Below are 17,402 nucleotides of genomic sequence, written 5' to 3' on the forward strand. Positions count from 1 at the left end.
TTGTTTTACCTAAAAGTTTTTAATTTTACATACACCACTCATATAGTACATGAACTGTAAATGGCACCAATAATATTGGAAATAGGCTTAATGTCTTAATGATTACTTATTTGAAATATCAAAATGTACTTTCAAAATAAATAAAATGTTGTAACAAATTTTCACATAAAATAATCAGAATCATTTTATTGTCGCCCAACAATTACAAAATTGTATTGACAAAGTCAAATATGATATGAAAAATATCACTAAGTAGGCCTACAGAGCCTAAAATAAATACAATCTATATCTATGTTAAAAGTTTAAAATTGTAAGTCACTAAAATTAGCATTAACAATCTCATCTGCAGAATAAAATGTTTTTCTCTTGAGCCACTCTGCAACAACATTCTTAAACCTACCAACAGAAATTGATCTAGCACTTAATGGTAACTTATTGAATAGCCTAGCTCCGGTTATTGCATAGTTCTGTTGAGTTTTACTTAACCTAGCATATTGTACATCAATTGTATTTTTAATTCTAGTGTTGTGTTCATGGTTAAAGCTTCTAAGATTGAAAGAGTCGAGATTTTCCTTAACAAAAACTAAACTGTGTAATATATATATATATATATATATATATATATATATATATACATGGAAGCGTAAGTATACCCAGTTCTTCAAAAAATGGCCTACAGGACTCATTGTCACTAATTCCTACTAATATCAACTATCAATTAATTACTAATAAATTGAAATTTTTAAACTAAAAAAGTGTTAGTCGCACTAGTGTTATGTCACAACAAAATTGATTTGTTTGTTATAGAATGTTAAAAAAGTAATGTGAGCACTGGAAGTAAATGGAATTAACACAGCGGCAGCATCACAACATCAATAGTTGATTTCTGGAGAAAACTGTAATATTATTTTGAATGTTGAATTTAGCTCAAGTTCACCTTCCTTTTTATTCTTCGTCGCAGTCTTTCTTTGATCTATTCAGATGAACACGACTCCAGATTCCAGAGTCAAGTCTGAGACAGTGTCAGATACCAGATGCTGCAATAAAAAGGAAGGTGAACTGGAGCTAAACTCAATATTAAAATTGAATTAACACTTCCTACCATGGCTGCATTGTGTATATGTAAAATTACTCAAAACTACTGTCTCTAAAAACTATAAACACACGAAGTAGGATACATCGATATGTTAATAACAACAAGAAGAGGCTGAACTGACCGAAGTTAGGCCGTGCTTCCACGCCATCAGGAATGTCCTCCCCCTGCTGTAGACACAGCAGAGCTTTGAGCCACTCGTCCAGTTCTGCTTCAGTCTCCAAGACGATACAGAAACAGTCGTTCTTGGTGTAGAGAGCGATCATCAGCTTGTATCGCATGTCACTTCGCTTGTTGATGTTGAAGCATGTCTTGAGCGTGATGCTCCTGTACAGTCGATAACAATAAGAATAATTTATTTACACACAATAGAACACAAATGTTTTCTGTGCAAGTCAAAACATCAGTATCAAAAGTAATTATAGAAAAGCAACAAAATAGAACTGTTTACAATAGAACATACAAAAACACAATAAAGTCTTATAACAATTTTAAAATTATTCCTACTACAAAAACAATCGGTCTAATCAAGACATGGGTATCACGAGAGCCTCGTGGAGACTGTAGAAAGCCTTCCGATCAAGTAAGCCTTTAAATGATTCTTGAAACTGTTTACATTTGAATGAATTTTTTATTACATTTGGAAGTAAATGGTAAATAATGGAAGTTAGGACCAAAATAAATTATTGAGTTTTTGGAAAGGTTGAATCTGAAACGGTTTGAAATTAGGAAATTTCTGGATCATGTTATCATCACAATTTAAATGTGGAAACAGATTTTTATTTTTAAAAACAAACCTTGTCAAATGAAAAATATGAAGGGAGGCCAAGGTTAGGATCCCACTGGATCGGAAACGATACGACAACGTAAGAGAAACTTAGGACTAACAAGACTAAGAGAGACGATAAAGACTACATTTTCAATCACACCTTATTTAATGATCAAAAGAGCTTAGGCTGTTAAGTTAAATTACATCAAAACGTAATATAAAAAAGTTCAACCATTTTTTAATCAAATAGTTTTAAAATATTGCTTAAATGTGTCAATTACCAGCCTTAGTGTAAAACACTTAATAAATTACGCTAACGCTATATTTTATTTCATTTCGTACCAATAATAATCTCATGATGTTGACACACAATTAAATATTTCAAGATAAATATGAATATTCCTTATCAAGTACCATTAATTAATAGCTCATCAACCCAAGGCACTTGAGGGCACAGTTCTACATTGTTGGAGACAACGATGGAGATCTTGACTTGATTTATAGACTGTTGAAATTCAGTTTCAAACACTAAATCGCATCTCTTTCCCACAAAAAGGAGAATAAGGCATGGACAAGGTTATAGGTTTTGATTTATGATATCATCTCTGTTATATAATCCACTATTCTATCGAGATACTCATGTCTGATCTAGAGAGTTATCAAAGTCAAACTCACATTTAACCCTATTCAGTGGTGTAACTAGGAAATGGCTTTGGGGGCACTGAATCTAATTGATGCGCACATCATACCATGGGTGATGGAATAAATCTCAATGTAAATCAATTAGATAAGCCTAATTCAAAGGAAAATATTAACCACTGTATTTCAAACAAGTTGAATTGCTGTTATGCATATAATTTTTAAATTTTGTAAGGCTTTTGGGGGGGGGGGTTTCTATTCCTCTCATCTTCTCCTTTGTTACAGCACTGGTATTTAATATAAACACTTTCATTTTGAAAAGTTTTTGAATTTTCATAATTTAAACTAAGCTAATATACTATTACTTTTAGATTGTTCATCAATAATGTTATTAGTGATGTACATAAAAAACGACTTAGCTGAATTTGTCATCAGAGAAAATACACAGTCATAATACACGTGGAAAAAGCAAAATTGACATCCCAATGCATAGTTTAACAAAGACTGCCAAACCACACAAACTGTATGGTATGCATTTTTTTAATAAATTACCAATATCTGCTAGAACTGCACCTATAAGTATGTTTAGGACTAGAATGTACAGCTGGTCCATTTTATTCTATAAAAGAATTCTTTGGCTGTGAGATTCTGGAGATTACTGTTGATTTTATTAGGCTAATATAGTTTTACTGTTAATTTTAATTAGGCTTATATAGTTTTAAGATAGTTTTATATATTTTCATTTTGACATTTATGGACAAAAACCTATTTCATTATATATGATCAATGGATGGTTAATAAACTATTTGTTTTCTTACCAACTGCTTTGCTGATAATATTACTATTAATTATTTTTTATTCATACAATTTTCACACTATTAGTTATTATTTTGTTACATTAATTAACAACCCGTTTTAGTTTTCTATTTATATTACATTATAGTTTATTGTGACTTCATTAACAACTGTTACGAAATAAACTACCAGAAAGTTATTTGAATTTGATCTCGGGACATTCACGATACGGCCCAGAAACAAGTGATAACACATTCGCTGCCTCCAGATTAATTCATTCAGTCGGACGGCTGCTGACTGGTCAGAGACGAGCCCTCACGGGGCTCCAAAAACAGGAGGTTATGAAACAGAGTGAATCACGTAAGTCACAGATAACACTGACACCGTGTACAGCATTTGTCAGTCGGAATCATCCCGTGGGATGAATAATGCATGGCAGCGCCCGAGTGGGAGCCTGTCACCCATCGCTGGCCCTCGACGCTCGGTTGACCCGCTGTTCCACTGCTATCTCTCACATTTGATAAGTTTTTATGTAGACACTTTGTTTACATTTTAATGGTACGTTAGTCTGAGTGCATCGTTAGTTTTATCACAGCACCGCCTTTGTATTGGCAGAGGCAGCGTCGTCAGTAGCCTCACATATTACCACCGTTTGTACAGCACGGATACATTAAACTTGAATTTAACCCTTTTACTGCCGGACACCTTTTTTTAGTTTGTTGAAAAATGCCGGGCTGAAATTGACTAAAATGTAATGATTTTTTTAAAAAAATCATGGATTCATTATTTTTTATCATAAATTGATAAACTTTATCTTGTTTTTTTCCTTATAAGTTGTAATTTGCTACAAAAAATAATTTAAACATTTTCTGTCCTTAAAAAATATATATATTATGTCATGAAACAAAAATTTTAAATAAATAAAAATTATTTTTTGAGTTTGCACTTTAACAACTATATTTAAATATTAAACCACCGCCATAATTATAATTTTTTATTGTATAGTAATTATATATAAACATTCCCAAAAAGTTTTAGGAACATACCTTGAAAAATACTGAAGCTGTGATGAATTTTTGAAATTGGTGCAATATCCTCGAATTTCAAGATAACACGTTTATTGATACATAACTAACTTTACACTATATCGCTTTATAATACATAAATCACTTTATAATACATAAATCACTGTCCATTGATATGAAAATATAATACATAATAGAAAATTAAAGTTAAAAGACACTTTGATCAATATTTACAAAAATATATATACATTTTTAGGTTCATAGGCCTGCTGATTAGCACTTGTGTTCCCCAAAACTTGTGGGATGAACACCTTTTTTACAGTTTTTGCAGACAGTCCTGGTTCTCTTCCTCTTCCCTCCAGTACTCATTTTATTAATCGTAAAAATATGTAGATTTACAAATATAAATGTCAAATAAAGTGTAAAACACGAAACAACACAAGTGGAACTCACAACTAATGAGATCGACCATAACCTCATCAAACCAAACTCGAGTTATAACCAAAGAAGTTCAGTAACAAAAATGGCTTCCATAGATTATAAAACCTGTTTTCTGTGTGTTGTCCATATAGTAATGAATAACACAGCTGAATTTCGATGCATTTGGACAACATTGAAAACCAGTATAAAACAAATACGAGACGGCTTTTATAGCGCACGTTGGCGATTTTCGCACAAACGGCAGCGTGCGCAATCGCGCACGTCGGCAGTAAAAGGGTTAAGAACAACAAAAAAGTTTACAAACTAAATAACAACAGGGCTAGATCATGCCCTGGCAATAAAAAAAAGTGAAAATAGCCAAAACAATATTAATACAGAAAAAACAGTAAAAGATTTTCATAACAACTAGTGAAACGCATTAAGAGTATAAAAAAATAACGTGCCATAATCTTTAAGAAAGGTAAAATTAATTAGGGACATAACAATATAATGAAGAAAAGATAATAACTAAACAATGTGCTGAAAAAACAATACAGATTAAATAATATAAAGACAATAATTAACTGATAAGATGATAAGATAAGATTAACTGTGAACAAAAACAATAAAGGTTTCTATTAGGCAAAATGTGATAATAGCCCTAACAATACATTATGGTCAACAATGAAAAGTGAAAATAACTCAAGTGCAACCAATAAACTATAGTACAATTATATAAACAAAAATACAGCAAATAACACTATGATATCACTTTGATATTCATAAACATTACATGATTTATGATACATGATTACATGATAAACATTACAAATTACATGACTATGATATAAAATAAGCTTAGAAAGAGAAAAGATGCAAGAAAAAGCAAAATATCAATTTAACAGATTAACGTGGCTATTTTTGAGCCATAAAGAACGGTAAGTAGTAATCATAGGTTGTGTTAACAAGAACAGCTAACAGTGCATAAATAATAACAGTCAAGGAAAACTTGGTAAAATTCAATAAGAAGAAAAAAAAACAGGACAAATGAGAAATAAGTTAAATTTTATTTCTAATAAGCACTTCAAAAATAGCACTTTTAAAAGACACTTCAGAAGAAGTGAAGAAAACAGCATATGCAGCCACTTCACTACCAGTTTGAAGACTGGAGATGCTGAAATTTTTACGAGTAATATGTCGGCATAAATCTCTGTTGGAATATGGTTTTAGAGCAGGTGCCTCATGGAATGGAGAAGTCAAAGTTGCATACGATTGATGCACACTTGAAGTACAATTCAGAGTGCCATTAATCATCTTGTGGAGAAACAGAAGGTAAAAACATTTTCTTCTCAGTGTGAGGTGTGAATCCTTTAGGGCTGTCGCGAAGTGGGTTCACACTGGACATGAGAGAAGGTGAAGACTGCATCTGGAGGATGAGCAGATTGGACCTGCAAGTTTCCTTCTCCTACAGTGGCATCTGATCTCTACTCAGTAGTCGTTATCTTCTCAGGTTGTGGGTCTAATCATGAGTCGTGGTCACCTGAGGAAGCATCTTCACATATTCAATATTTTCTCAGAGGATCCGCTCTGACGATTATGTGACAGCCAGAGGAAATTGCCGATCATCTACTCTTTGATTGTTGCAATGGCAAAGGAGCACTATGCCATCTTTGGAATTCTGGACAACGATGGTGAATTTCTCCGGAAGAACCTGATTGGTTGCTTCTAGCAGTTTGTAAAAACTGAAATTACAAACTGGTTGGCCTCATGGTATATTTTCCAGGATGGGCTAAAGCCATCGAAGCTATCCCTTAGAATAAGAAGAAGGAGGGTTTTAGATTGAACAAGTTCTCCACAGCAGTGATAAAGAGTCCCAAAGTATGTGAAAACAATACTCAAGCCAAGGATTCTCATGAAATGCATCTGGACCCTATCTAGCATGGCTGAAAGTCCATTTTGGAAAGGTCTTCAAATCATAGAGCCAAATACTCAAGTCCGAGCCATACTATGGATTTGCAAAGTATCACAAGATTCAGTGGAAATATGAAGCCTGTTGTAGATCTTATTATAAAACCCAAAAGTGCATAGGCTCTTCCTGTTATGTGGATCTTAAAACTTTAACTAAAACATTAATACACGTTGTATACAGTTTCCAATGTGTAATAAAACACCTAATGGCTTACATAAACATTACAACCAGAGTTTTAAAAACCCAATCCTTGTAATATTTCTTACTAGTCAGGATGGTAAATTCTTTTTATAAAAAATGCCTCAAATATGAAAGAAATTAAATTTTAAAATATCCGCTATACTACTTAATAAAATAATAATAATTGTTATTATACTGCTTTGGCTAGCAAAACATATATGAAGTAATAAATTTCAACCGTTTACTGTTAAATTTACATTTTAGAAGCGATTTCCATGTTTGATTACACTTAACAGTTTGTAGTTATGAGAAAATATGCTGTAATGTAGTAGAATTAAATGGACAACAGCACTGTTGCGGACATTTGTATTATTTACACAAAAACATGCAGACAAAAATGTCTGCATTTTTCTGGACATGCAGACATTTACAAAAAAAAAAAAAAAACAGTCACTACGTTGTTGACCTGAAATCTCGTCTCTTTCTCGTATCCTCAAGATACATAAACTTGACAAACAAGATAATTTGTTTAGGTAAACAAATAATTCCATCCTAATCCGTTACTTGTTTGTTAGGTCATTCATCTGTGTGAAGAAGATACCGGACTTCAGTCTTAAAACACTCTGTTTCTGTTTTTGTAACAATTATCTGGAATAAACATCCACAATAATAATACCGTTAACCACAGAAACATTCCAAACCCATTCCCAGAAATAGACTTTACAAAAAGTAGTAGAACTGCTACACAATTATTTAAAAGGAAATGAAAAAACTACTAACAATTTGTGTACAATTACTGCACAAAAATCATTCCATAGTTAAAACAAAATTGTTTATGGCAACACGGTTTCACAAAATTACAGTTTTAACACATAGTCATTGTTTGGAAAGAAAATGCATATCATTAATAAATTCATTCCAAAACTAACCGTTTTGCTGGTTGACCAGAACGGAACTTCTTCTCGGAGTCGTAGTACTCCAGTCTAGCCGAGGCCTCAATGGAATCTCCTCGTAGCACAAAGAATTTCTTCTTTAATGTCTGAAAACAGAACAAAATATAAAAAACTCTGTCTGTTTACAGCTTTCTCCAATATTTGTTTATTTCATACTAATTTTACAGCACAAGGAAAATAATAATAATCCAACCAAAAATTCTGAAAAACACACATTATTAAAAGCGGTTGTATATTATTACTTTATACCAAATGTCAAATGAAGTGGATATCTTTAAATAGCATACAGACAAATTTTAATATTCTTTACTGCACTGGATTTATGGATATATCAGAAAACACCATCATTTTTGCATTAATCCATAAGATTTCCATTTTTTTTATAAGTAAGTATTCCATTTGTTGAAAAAATAGTATCATTGCAGTGGAATAATTAAAGTAATCTAAAGCTTGGTGGATGTTGATGGGATCTGTGTATTCTTGTATAAGTGTACCAATTCTGAAAACATCAATTTTACATTTTTTTTTTTGTACTAATAAAACAGTTTTATTTTATTTTTATTTGCATTATTTTTTTGTTTTGGAAAACCTTTATTAATTAATGATAACCATAACAATAGCTTTTAAGAGTAAAAAGAAAATCATTTACACCATATTTAGAGTTTTAAGAAAAATGATGAACAGTTAGTTAGTTAGAAGGTTAAGTTGTTTGGGCACTAGTTGTTTTTAACAAATATATAATCCTTAAATGTAAAATTAAATATATATAAATGAATGACAAAAGAAGTGAATTTTTGAACAATTTTAGATTATAATAAATACGATATACGAAGATCTGTCATAAGTTTTATATTTACTAATTGCATTAAAATTTATTTCATGATTTTATTATATCTATTTATTTACCCTCAATGATTATGTACATTATTGTACTCTGTATTATATTATAATACTGTGTTTATCTTAAATATTACATAAATCTTTCTTTAAAAACCACGGAATGCTGAAATTTATATTTTTAATTAATCTAACTAGCTAGCTGAAGTTAAGGTAAATATAATGGTAGAGGAATGTTCTACAAACATCAGCAGTGATGTAAAGGATCGGAGTCTACCCTATGTTAGGAACTGGGAACAAATAGTAATGATAAGAAACAAATATATGAATCATCTTTCCTTTCCTGACCACATGGTGTTTATTTGCTTTAGAGTGTTGTTTTCTGCCTGTTTGTTATGTTGGAATTTGGAACATACAGGTCACATTTCATCAATAATTATACAATGATGATGGTAGTGCTTGATCATTTAAAATATGGATTATATTTTATTTTATTTATGGCTGTATTTTGAGCCTTCTTAGAAAACTAGTTTATGGTTGAATGTTTTTGTGCTTGTATTTGTCAAAGCAAGTAATTTTTGAACAGAGTTGTCACTTAATTTCTAAACCTGTCTTTGGAGAGGGTTATGTTCATTTATGTGTGATAGACAATAACATTTTAAAAATTAATCCTTATTTTATTACCAATCTGACTTAGTTTCCTATATTGGTAATGTATATTTTTACAAACATACAATTTAAAAAAATTTACAGACATTTGTTTAATATACAGCTATTTAGCAGTAAATAATTTTAAACTACAAAAAAGTCATCTTGAAATTATCTAAACTCAAGTAAATTTGAAATTATAATTTTGTTACCATGAATATATGTTAAAATACACTTATCATATAAGCTAACCAAACTTGTCCTAGTTGAGAGGTATCAGTTGTTTGTTGCTCCTGCTGTTGCTTATGCTAGCGTATATTTAAAGTGATCATACTCGCTTATGCGTTGACGGATTTCATTGGCAAAAGTACCATTGGAATTGTCATAAAGCTTTTGAAATAGTTGGTATCTTGTACAATTTGTAAAACCTATTTAAAACAGATGATGCCTATCAAAAGACAAAATCTTAGTTGCTCCCGGCTTGTGCAAGCATATCTATAAAGTGATCATGCTCGCTTATGCATTGACGGATTTCTTTGCAAAAGGTACTGTTGGAACTGGTATAAAAATGACTATTTAGTCAATAGTTGGTATCTTATGCATTTTTTGTATGGGTAAAAAACACCCAGAAATGACCTACCATCTGAAGAAAAAGTAAATGCCAGTTCCAGGGTTAAAGAATAAATGTTACATGGCACTGTCTCACTTTTCACTGATTAGGGGCTACTAAGGCAGAATACAACCTATATATTGGAATTGAGGTTAGAATATATCATTATACAATTAGTTGTGACAGTTCTTTTCACTGATTAGAGGCTACTGATTATGTTACCTAGAGGGGAACACAACCTGTAAATAGAATAATACCTAGCCTACAACTGGAACAATAATACCTGTCAACACTAAGCATGATTTATATATACATATATTTTATTGGAATTCATATTGTAGGACATACTGTTAAACAAACAAGACATTATAATGAAAACATTTATTGAACATTTCATAATTTGTATTTATTTTTCTTTGATTACATTATATCCCTTTGCTTGCTAAGAGTTAATTTTTTTTAGTTGTTTGGTGAAGGGTGGTTTTAGAGAGTACATTTGAGAAACGCCATGGCAATTTCAGTAAAAATGTTAAGAGTTTGTAGAAAAATAATTCTCAAGTTTCTTTTAAATATATAGTATATACTCTGTTTTAATATAAATTTGTGTGAAAAATGTTTGGCTGGTTTCACATAAAACAAATATGCAAAAGACATCTATTTGCTTACACATTTCCGTCAGATGGGAGCAGATATAACACGAATTATCAGAAAATAGGTTAGTTTACACATTATTTTACTATGTCTACTACACACATAAACTGATATGTGTAAATGATCTTTGATTCTTTTTTAAAATTATTTTTTATAATATTTCCCACAGCATTAGAGTGCGGCAGACCCACTAATGCGGAATAACTTATGACACTTGTCAAGACCACTCAGTCAGTATAGACACAGTGAAGATGTTAAATATTGCGTATCATTATTAAATCTAACAAAATAACAAATAAAATATACTTGGCCAAGCTTCAAAAATATAATGTATAGATATGCTTGGTAAAATTCAAACATATTATTGAAAACACTTAAAAAATTTGAGATTTTCAGCTTTTACATTCTCTTATCATTTTATTTATTTCTTAATTACTATGTAATTTTGAAGATAATTTTTTATAGATTCCTCAAATGTGCCAAGGAATTATTTTCATATAAATAATACTTTTTTATTAAAACAAAGTATTTTTAGCCAATTGATTGTTCGTTTATAGAAAATAGGCTACTATTTCTCATAAAAATAGTGCATGCAAAAAAAAGGTAAATACAATTTCTTTTTCAGGAATAAAGCGTGAACTGCTCACGAATAAATGGTCTGAAAGGTTTCTAAATGGAAAATAACACAAGATAAAAAGGCCACAAGTAAAATAATGTTTCATCCTTTAAAAATATTTCTTTTTATTTTAAAGTTATTATAATAAAGAAATATATGACTACAGCAAGACACATTTTTTTTAAATCTCAGATGTATTGATAATTTTCTAGTTAATAGAGCATGTAAATGGGGTAGCATTACACAAAAATGAACTTAATATTACATTTTTCATTTAAAAATTTCTATAGGAATAAGTAAGCATTTCAAACAGATAAAAAACTCTGTATAGGAGATTTCTTGGATTTGTAAATTCAATTATATTTCAATTTTATCTTGATAAAATCAAGGAAGAGAACAGACAACTTGTGTCTTGTATTTCAAATACAGATCATATGAGAAAGTGAGACTCTATTTCCATCAGGTTCATATAATAAAATATTTCTGAGAATAAGATTGTGACTGGCAAGAAGGTTTGTTCTTTTAGCACAAAAGTAAGCATTAGTCATACTATAATCATGATTCCTAAATTAAATTTATTTATCTCCCTGTTTTGTGTCAAAGTTCAAGACACACAAAAACAAAGAAGTTTGATTAAATAAAAGAACAAAAACACTAAATCTTATATTGTATCTATACATAACAGTAGCAGACTAAAAACTTGGGAGTTATATAAGCAAAATAAATACATTCATTTTCATATTTGCTATTACAATATTGAAAACACAAAATAAACGCTTTTACGTTATCATTTGTTTTTATAAAAGTTACTGCTTTTGTGTATAGTTTTTTCCATATCATAGAAAATAAATCTATGTGTTGAAACTTTAGTTTTAATTTTAATTAGTATTTAGAGAGAAATGGATAGTTTTAGAAAAAAAGCAAACTGTGTTTATATAAAATATGAGGAATGTCTATACTTAAAAGTTGTTTGGTAATAAATTACTTGATTTTAGTGGTCTGCTCTTATCTCTTGCTAGCTGTTTCTCGTAACACATGGATAGACAGACGTTTTCAAAAACCCCCCTCGTTTTACTCCATAAATCCCAAAAGTGTAATTTGTACTAAAACAAAAATCTGAATTATTTAAAAGTCCCAATATTTTCACCTATGCATGTGCGAGATAATTAAAACTGTTAACCAAGTAACGAAGACACACAACATCTTTTGCTGGTTTTAATGATAACAAAACCCTTGACCAATGGAATACTATAGGTAGTCCATGCCAAGGTCCTACAAAAGGTTTCTTCAAGGATGGGAAACGAGAAAGGACAGTTGCACAAAGTCTAGGCTACAGTCCTTTAAAACACATTTTAACTACATAGTTGACGCTCTTTCTGTTTTTGGAAAAAAATTGTTTTAATTTTATCTTGGAACAATTGTAATAAAATAATTTAAAAAAGCTCTATAAATACCTAAACAGCTTCAATCAATAAACAACTGCTCGAGCAAAGAAATGAATCGCTAACTTCCATTATAAATAGGCTACTAAAGAAAAACTTCCGATTCCTAATATCTCCAGTAGCTGTAATTTAGCTTCATGATGCGCCTATCTTTTGGCACACTCGACAGTAATATTGGTATACTTTACGTCTGCCAACAAACTACTGCCGATAACAGTGATTTAATTAGGGTGCAAAGGTTAACAACACTAATCATCGCATTAATCTGTAGCCGTAAACACCTCGGAACCGAGTCAGATGGTAATCAGGTTCTAAACGTCCGCCACGTCACCAATTATTGTCTTGTTTGTCACTCTCAAAGTCTAAAATTACACGATTTCAGTTATGCAAAACAATATAATTAGCTAAAACAGAGTGCTGAGTTATCAATAAGATGCAAAACAAGTGATATAATTAGGTTCGGTGCGAACGCCATAATTAGCGTGACCCATCGTTATGTACGATAACCCACAGCACTCCAACTGTAATTTGCTACTTTGTCATTTCGTGTGGTTGCGATCAACACAATGGAACTGAAATAACAATACGGTTTATTCAACACAGATGCATGACTTACAATTAGTTTTGCTGTCATTATAAACTCATTTAGATTGTTTTTATTTTCATTTTGTTCAGTTTGAATTTAATGACATCTGTTACATGTTCCTAAGGTGGTGCAGTTGATTTTGGCTTTAGAATATTTTTTATTTATGACAAGTTATACAGAAAATTATGTTTTGAATTTAAGAAAAATAAGTTTTTAAATATATTTTCCTGACAAAATAATTTAGTTTAGTTTTAAATAAAAACATGTCACACCCTGAAGCTATAATTCATGATATGCTGTAAAAATTCTCAAATTTTTATCTTCAGCCGTTTTTATTTGGGCTTCATTACAAAATGCCTAAATTTTTTACTTTAAATCCTTTAATTCACGTGAATTAATAAAAAATTTATTTGTACATTTTCTGTATCCAGTGAAGTTATCCTAGATTTCAATGAATTTAACATAAAAAATATTTTCCAAACTCAAAATTGATTGCAGTCCCTTAATTATACAAGTGGTAGCTGAAAATTCCTTTAATTACAAGCCATTTTTGGTGATTTGTGTCTGCACAATTATTAAATTATTATAGAATGTAGAAATGTAAATAAAAAATTTTAAGCTTTTTTATAACAACATTTCAAAAAGACATTTCAAGACGATTCTATTAAAACATTGTTAAAAAAATATACCAAATTCACTTGTCAATTATAAATTTTATCTAGTTTCAGAAAACGTATAAAATATAATAAAGCATGTATAGTGTGTTAAGAATGTATATGAATAAGAAATGTGATATAAGCTAAGTTAAAAAAATTACAAACATGGTAAATATATGTTTTGTCTGAAATATTTTTGTTGTTCTGTGCACATATTATTGGCTGAAATAATAGTTACAATGCCTTTGGAGATCAGGATTAACCTTTGAGAATGGATGAAATGACTATGTGGAGAGGTCATTTACCTATGGGAATGGAAGAATTGGTTCATAGAAAAAGATTAATTGATTCATGGGGGTGGATGATTGATCTTTGAAAATGAATGAATTAAAACTATTAAATATTAAGGCTTAATATATACATAAGCGAAATGTGTTTGTAAATCAATATAAATCCTATGAAAAAACGTTTTTCAAGAGAATTTTCTTTAACATCCAAATGTAACAATAAAGAAACTAAATGTTTGGTCTTTTTATGAGCTAGTTATTAGTGCCTTAAGAGTAGTATTATCTTACAAAATAAGTTAAATATTCATAACAAATTGCGACACAATAAATTAAAACTTTTTTAGAAATGAATTCTCTAAGGGGCAAACACAAACATACAGACAGATTGAAAACAAAGTATTTTATGTCCTACATTATATAGAACTGTATTTTTAAGTTTATAAATATAGTGGTATCTTGTTTAGTACCATGCAGTCAATTGTATAAAAAGATTAGGATTGTTTTTGTGTGTGAATAACATACAAGTAAGTCAGATTTTATTTTTAAAGTTTGCTACACATTCAAAAAATCCCTTCATTAACATTAGGCGAATGTATTAATTGTGTCAAAACAAACTAATCTAGGTTCAAATATAGTGGCTTTTACATAACCTTTTCATCCATCGATGTGTGAATTTAAGTGTCGCTACTGACCAAACAAACGGACAGTTTTAGTCAAATTAGGAATGCGGCTGTAATATATAAATGTAAATATAATTTTATTTTCAATCATGTTTTGGTCAAACATCCTGGAAAAGTTTCTTTTAAAAATAATTTTGAAAAAGACACAACTATAGTATAATTTTTATTATATTTTCATTTAATTAAGCTAATAAATATTTATAAAGTGACACAAACTCTGTTTTTAGAAATATCTTGTTCCATTATGAGAGATTGATTATAATTATAGGACTACTATTTATTGAATTTTGTATGTCTGCCTAATTTATGCAAATGTCCAACCTCTTATTTTTGCTAACAACATAGATCTTTCAACCAATACATCATGATTATTACCTGAACAGTCATGTTTTCAGTAAAACATAATGTAAGGAACTAATATCAGTATTATGATTTTCATCAAGTAAATGGTTTGAAGTTTTGTAAACCTCACCAGAATGAAAATTCTCTTAAAAATAGTATTTCGGTTTGAATTTGTTCAAAAAATACAACGGAAACCATAGAAAAAACTTACAAAGATAGATTATATTAATATTGGCACTATCTATTTTCCTTACACATATTTTTAAGTATAGCTATTAGAATCCTTTGGCTGTTTTGCAACAATACATCGTTGTGCGCCTTTTTCCCAAAACCGTTTCAAAACCATATATTGTTGTGTGTTTTTTCCGAAAACTATACTGCAACAATATTTTGCTGTTGCATAATTATTTTTCGGTAACGTTATTTTTTCAACTATATACCAATGATTAAAGAATTAAAATTCTCTTCACAGTAAAAATAACATTTGTATTTTCCTTTACATTTTCATACAGTACTGAGTACGTTTTCAAGATCTGTTCATAATTAGATTTACTTTATTTTATATTCAACTATAAATATAAAAAAATAAATCAAATGCGTTTAATAACTTAAAAAATTATAAACTGTAAATAAACATAAAAATGTATAACTTTTTATTCGTTTGAACATTTTTTTTCTCTAAAAGACAGTTTTATTGGCTGAAGAACAATTTGACAATTTTTAAGCAAATATCATGATGTATAAAAAGTTACAACTTTTTAAGTAAAGCTCTGTAAAAAACTCAATTTTGGCTGAAAACTTTTGGGATTGTTTGTTTAACAAAATGGTTGGTACCGTCTCCTTGGAATACAAGGATGTTACAATTGTTATTCAATTACCACGGCTGGAATTTGGCCACATTTCTATACGACTGACTGATTATTGTGCCATTAAGAGCTAATCTGTTATCTTGCCATTGTTTATCATCGCTGCTGTTTGCTAATCACAGCTGCTGCAGTGTGTGATACAAACATGTTTACAGAACCCATGGGAAACCCGATCACACCATGAGGCTGACTGCTGCAGTTTTAGAATCACTACAAAAAAATATTCAAATTGGCACTTTTTGTGAACAGTTAAATTAGCTTACATTGACTCAAGAATTAAAAGATAGATAAGGCATGAATGAATTACTTTATTCTTGAACCGGTTTCTTTCTATTCTCTCACACAATATTCTCAGCATTTATAAAACTGCATTATGAAAGTTCAAGTAACGTTAGTAACTTACACGTAATTGATTTCATTATTATTACTCAAGATTCATATTATTCAAGATGAAGAGGACACTTACAATTTCATCAACAGGCAGATGCATAAATAGCAACTCCTTGGAAAATCTAAGGATCTTCCTCTCGTTGCAGTCCTGGAAAGAGGTCTTGGAATGTAACAACTTGGATAGAGCATATGGTGTATTCTTAATGATTATCACCCTAGCTCTTAACACTACTTGTCCATTAAGGAAACTCCGACAGAGACCAAACAGCTCAGTAAAGCATATGTTCGATGCTGAAGCAAGTCACTTCAAGAAACAATTTCTTACTGCACTAGATACTTATACACTAAGTGGACGAAATGAAGACAAAAAAATATCATCTGAATTAAAGAAATTGTATGACTTAAAACTCAGGACCCTCAGGAGAGAGGCATGTGCTGCTTTTATTGCTGATTCTGACAACAAGTCCAAAGCAGTTTGGAGAGTGATCAACAGTGAGAGGAAAGGCAAAGCTGAGCCGGCGGACATTAGACGCCTAGAGTTTGGAGATTTATCGTTGACTGAACCTGTTGATATTGCCAACCAATTTAACTCCTACTTTACCACTATTGCAGAGGAGACATTGAAGGCGAATCCGGGAGAGGGTGGACATCGCTTTCAGTTCAAAGACTGGGAGGTGGAGAGTCCCACGTCAACATGGGCGCCAACATCTGGGAAAGAGCTGCTTGGGATTATCTCTTCAATGAAAAGCAAGACATCTGCTGGCCTGGACGATTTCTCTTCACTGATGCTCAAGTACTGCCGTTATGAATTATTGACTCCATTGTTACATGTTTGCAATCTCAGCCTTGGCCAGGGTCTATTTCCGAGTAAAATGAAGACCTCTAATGTTGTACCCCTACATAAGAAGGGCAGCAGACACAAGTTAGAAAACTACAGACCCATTTCGT

The 17,402-nt window shown here is 30.7% G+C and overlaps 1 protein-coding gene across 7 annotated transcripts in view; it reads right to left on the reverse strand.

The window, feature by feature from the left end:
• The window catches only part of LOC124363286 (insulin receptor substrate 2-B), a 66,962-nt gene that overhangs the window by 33,522 nt on the left and 16,038 nt on the right, over positions 1 to 17,402 (reverse strand). For 6 of the 7 annotated variants that reach the window (XM_046818506.1, XM_046818511.1, XM_046818509.1 and 3 more), the window contains exons 3-5: positions 16,531 to 16,602; positions 7,820 to 7,929; positions 1,218 to 1,420 (exon numbers count right to left, since the gene is read on the reverse strand). In XM_046818506.1, the coding sequence (XP_046674462.1) occupies positions 1,218 to 1,420; positions 7,820 to 7,929; positions 16,531 to 16,602 (385 nt within the window). The remainder of the gene's footprint in view (positions 1 to 1,217; positions 1,421 to 7,819; positions 7,930 to 16,530; positions 16,603 to 17,402) is intronic. The other variant, XM_046818507.1, reaches the window with a different exon arrangement.

This window comes from Homalodisca vitripennis, chromosome 5, assembly GCF_021130785.1.
Source record: "Homalodisca vitripennis isolate AUS2020 chromosome 5, UT_GWSS_2.1, whole genome shotgun sequence".
NCBI lineage: Eukaryota > Metazoa > Arthropoda > Insecta > Hemiptera > Cicadellidae > Homalodisca > Homalodisca vitripennis.